The following is a 3,035-nucleotide window of genomic DNA, read 5'->3' as shown; positions in this document are numbered from 1 at the left end:
TTTAGTAGAGACGGGGTTTCACCATGTTGACCAGGATGGTATCGATCTCTTGACCTCGTGATCCACCCGCCTCGGCCTCCCAAAGTGCTGGGATTACAGGCTTGAGCCACCGAGCCCGGCCCTGCTGTCAGGTATACTTTACCATCATAGTCACTTACCTGCCTCTCCAGTGTTTAGGAAGCCCAATAACATTACCTAGGGACCCAAGCAACAGATTCTGTCCTCATCATTCAACCACTGCTTTCTGGTCCCCTAAGACATTTACTACCAGAATCTGAAGTGTGCTCTCCTTAATGTGACCCATGGCTCACACACCATAGCACACATTAGATACCATATATTAGATGTCTCCAGTATCAATCCCTTCCCAGATACCCCAACCTGTATGTCCAATTATGAATTTGATGCCGACACTTATTTGTGTCCGCCTCTTCACATGGCCAAAAGTCATCTTGATATCTCATAATATTCTAATTATGTCTACTACCAACATGCTCATCTCAGTTGACGCAGCTTCCATAGCTAAGACCAAAAACCTTGGGTTCCTGATTGCTCTCTTCATGCCCTTACTTTGCATATTAGGAAATCTAGATGCTTGAATCCAGCCACATCTCCTCAGCTATACATCCAGTCTGTTAACCTTCACTTGGATTATAGCAAGAGCCTCAACTCTCATCTTACTTCCTCCTCCCTCAACCCCACAGTCTGTTCTCCATTGTAGAGCCAGAGATTACAGCCAGATCAAACTGTGGCAACACCACCTCCTCCCTCTGGTCAGTTTCACCTCTAAGCATTTCACATCCTGGTACCAACTCCTGGGTTAACCTCCCAAGTATGTTTATACTGTTTGACAGAAATGGGAATAACCTCCACATATCCTGTGTCACAGACTTAAGATCCTGGGTTTAAGGTTTCTCCAGGGCTCTCAGATCAAAAAACTTAAAGGAAATGGTACCTAAGAGTCCCAGGACACCTCATATGCCCAAAGAGCATGTGGATGGGAGTTAGGGCCAATGAGGGAATGGAACACCCTCCGCTTCCCTGTGAAGGTTCTGCAAGTGCTTCTGCAGCCAGGAGTGCCTGAGAGGAGAGGCACAAGCTACAAGAATGTGTCCCTGATGGGATTTGATAAGCTCAGGTCTCCCTGAACCCTTTCTTGGCCCTGTAACCAGGTAAACGCGGGTTGGTTGTCTGAACTGAACGCCTCAATACAAAATGTCATCTCTTAGCATCTATGTGATCTACAGAGGTTAAACAAGAATTCAACCTCTCAGGGCCCGAAAGTTATCCCCTCTGTTCTTTCTTTCTTTGGACTTTGGGAAACCTTTACAGCCTGGACTTTGATCTTGTCCTTCCTTTGCTGGAAGCTGTCCATGGCTTCTAACGTTCTCAGGGTGAATGCACAGTCCCCAGCCTGCTCTTCCAGAAGGAGCTCTGCCTCACACGTTGCTCCCGACAGGTGCCTGTGGACCCTGGGTTCCGATCCTCCCGGCTCAGTTCATCTCCAGACCTTTGCTTACACCGGTCCCTGTGCCTGTCGCTCTCCTCAGCGCATCCCGCGAGCGCCTCAGGGTCCCGACTCCAGGTTCAGGCTGCAGAGCCTTGAGCAAGCGCCGCTTGCTAGCTGCTTTTGGACTTAGGTAAAGATGAGGTGACCTGAGGGCACGGAAGACGCCACAATTACCTGAGCCGGGAGCCTCAGCGCGGCCGCCGCCATCAGACTGGCTGGGGAAAGCGGGGTCGGGAGGAGGTGGCGAGCAGGGCAGGTACCCGGGGACTGTGGTCCAGATCCCGACGTTGGCGCGGGTCACGCCTGGCCTTTAAGGAACTGCAGAGCAGCCGTTGTGCCGTTGGGATAAGGTCTTCTCTCCACCTTCTGGGTTCAGTCACTTCGGCCAGATCCAGCGCTCGGAGGTCTCTCACGGGAAAAGACACCCAACACCAATCAAAATGGCCGCTAGTAGAGGACGCCGGAAGTCCCGCCTTTAAATTACGCGCGCTCGCGGAAACACCTTTATTCTGAGCCTTCATTGGCTCAGACAAGCTGTCATACGATGTAGAGATTTCTGGGTTATGTAGTTTCCTAAGGCTCCAAGGCGGTAAAGAAGGCGCTTCTGCAGGAAAGGTCCAGCTCCACCTCAGCGGTCTGTCCTTAAAGTACGCGTCCTTCTAGGGTAGAGGATAGTCTTACCTAGCCTTAGAACCCGTATTGAGATTTTTGGAAATTAATATCTGTAACTGATCACTCAAGTATTTGGAAAAATTTTATTTTAGATTTTGGGGAACTCAGCTCTCCGACGCTAAAATTATTTAGGATGCCCCCAAAGGCTAAAAAATCCAAATTATCATACCGTTTGGAACAGTCCTTCAGTCGCAAAATCCCTGTACTGGAAGCAGGGGCTGATAAATATTATTGTGCGCTCTAAGGCATTAGAGTCAGTTTCTCAGTCTGTCAGGGACAAGAGAGAACTAACCCAGACAGGACAAGACAAGGAAGATAGGAGAGATGTTGTGCTCCCTAAAGTAGGAATACATGGTGAATCTCTCTCTGTGATTTCCACAGAAAACAACTCTCTTGCCTATAAAATCAATTATAGTGTCCAGTTCCTTGAGCAACACTTTTATTCACTTAGTATCCCTTGCTTGAGATTCTAACTTATATTCAATTAATCTGGGAATGTTTTATCAGTCCTACAAGAAGACCAATGAGATAAATGTTATTTTGTAGTGATAAATGGCTGCAGTTTTACTTTTTTTTTTTTTTAAAGATGGGGTTTCATCATGTCGGTCAGGCTGGTCTTGAACTCCTGACCTCAGGTGATCTGCCCGCCTTGGCCTCCAAAGTGCTTGGATTACAGGCGAAAGCCACCATGCCCAGCCTTTTCTCTCTCTCTTTTTTTTTTTAAGACGGGGTTTCCGTGTTGGTCAGGCTGGTCTTGAACTTCTGACCTCAGGTGATCCGCCTGCCTTGGCCTCCAAAGTGGTTGGATTACAGCCGTGAGCCACTACGTCCGGCCTTTTTTTTTTTTTTTTTT

The 3,035-nt window shown here is 48.2% G+C and overlaps 1 protein-coding gene across 2 annotated transcripts in view; it reads right to left on the bottom strand.

The window, feature by feature from the left end:
- The window catches only part of ZNF776 (zinc finger protein 776), a 12,554-nt gene extending 10,536 nt beyond the window's left edge, over window positions 1-2,018 (bottom strand). For both annotated transcript variants that reach the window (XR_001819355.2, XM_017509552.2), the window contains exon 1: window positions 1,685-2,018. Coding sequence is in view for 1 of the 2 variants with exons in the window: in XM_017509552.2 (XP_017365041.1) it covers window positions 1,685-1,717 (33 nt within the window). In the remaining variant the exon portion in view is untranslated. The remainder of the gene's footprint in view (window positions 1-1,684) is intronic.
- Window positions 2,019-3,035: the final 1,017 nt, after the last annotated feature.

The sequence above is a fragment of the Cebus imitator genome, unplaced genomic scaffold (assembly GCF_001604975.1).
Source record: "Cebus imitator isolate Cc_AM_T3 unplaced genomic scaffold, Cebus_imitator-1.0 Scaffold417, whole genome shotgun sequence".
Taxonomy (NCBI): Eukaryota; Metazoa; Chordata; class Mammalia; order Primates; family Cebidae; genus Cebus; species Cebus imitator.
This window is presented reverse-complemented; position numbering and strand designations above follow the sequence as displayed.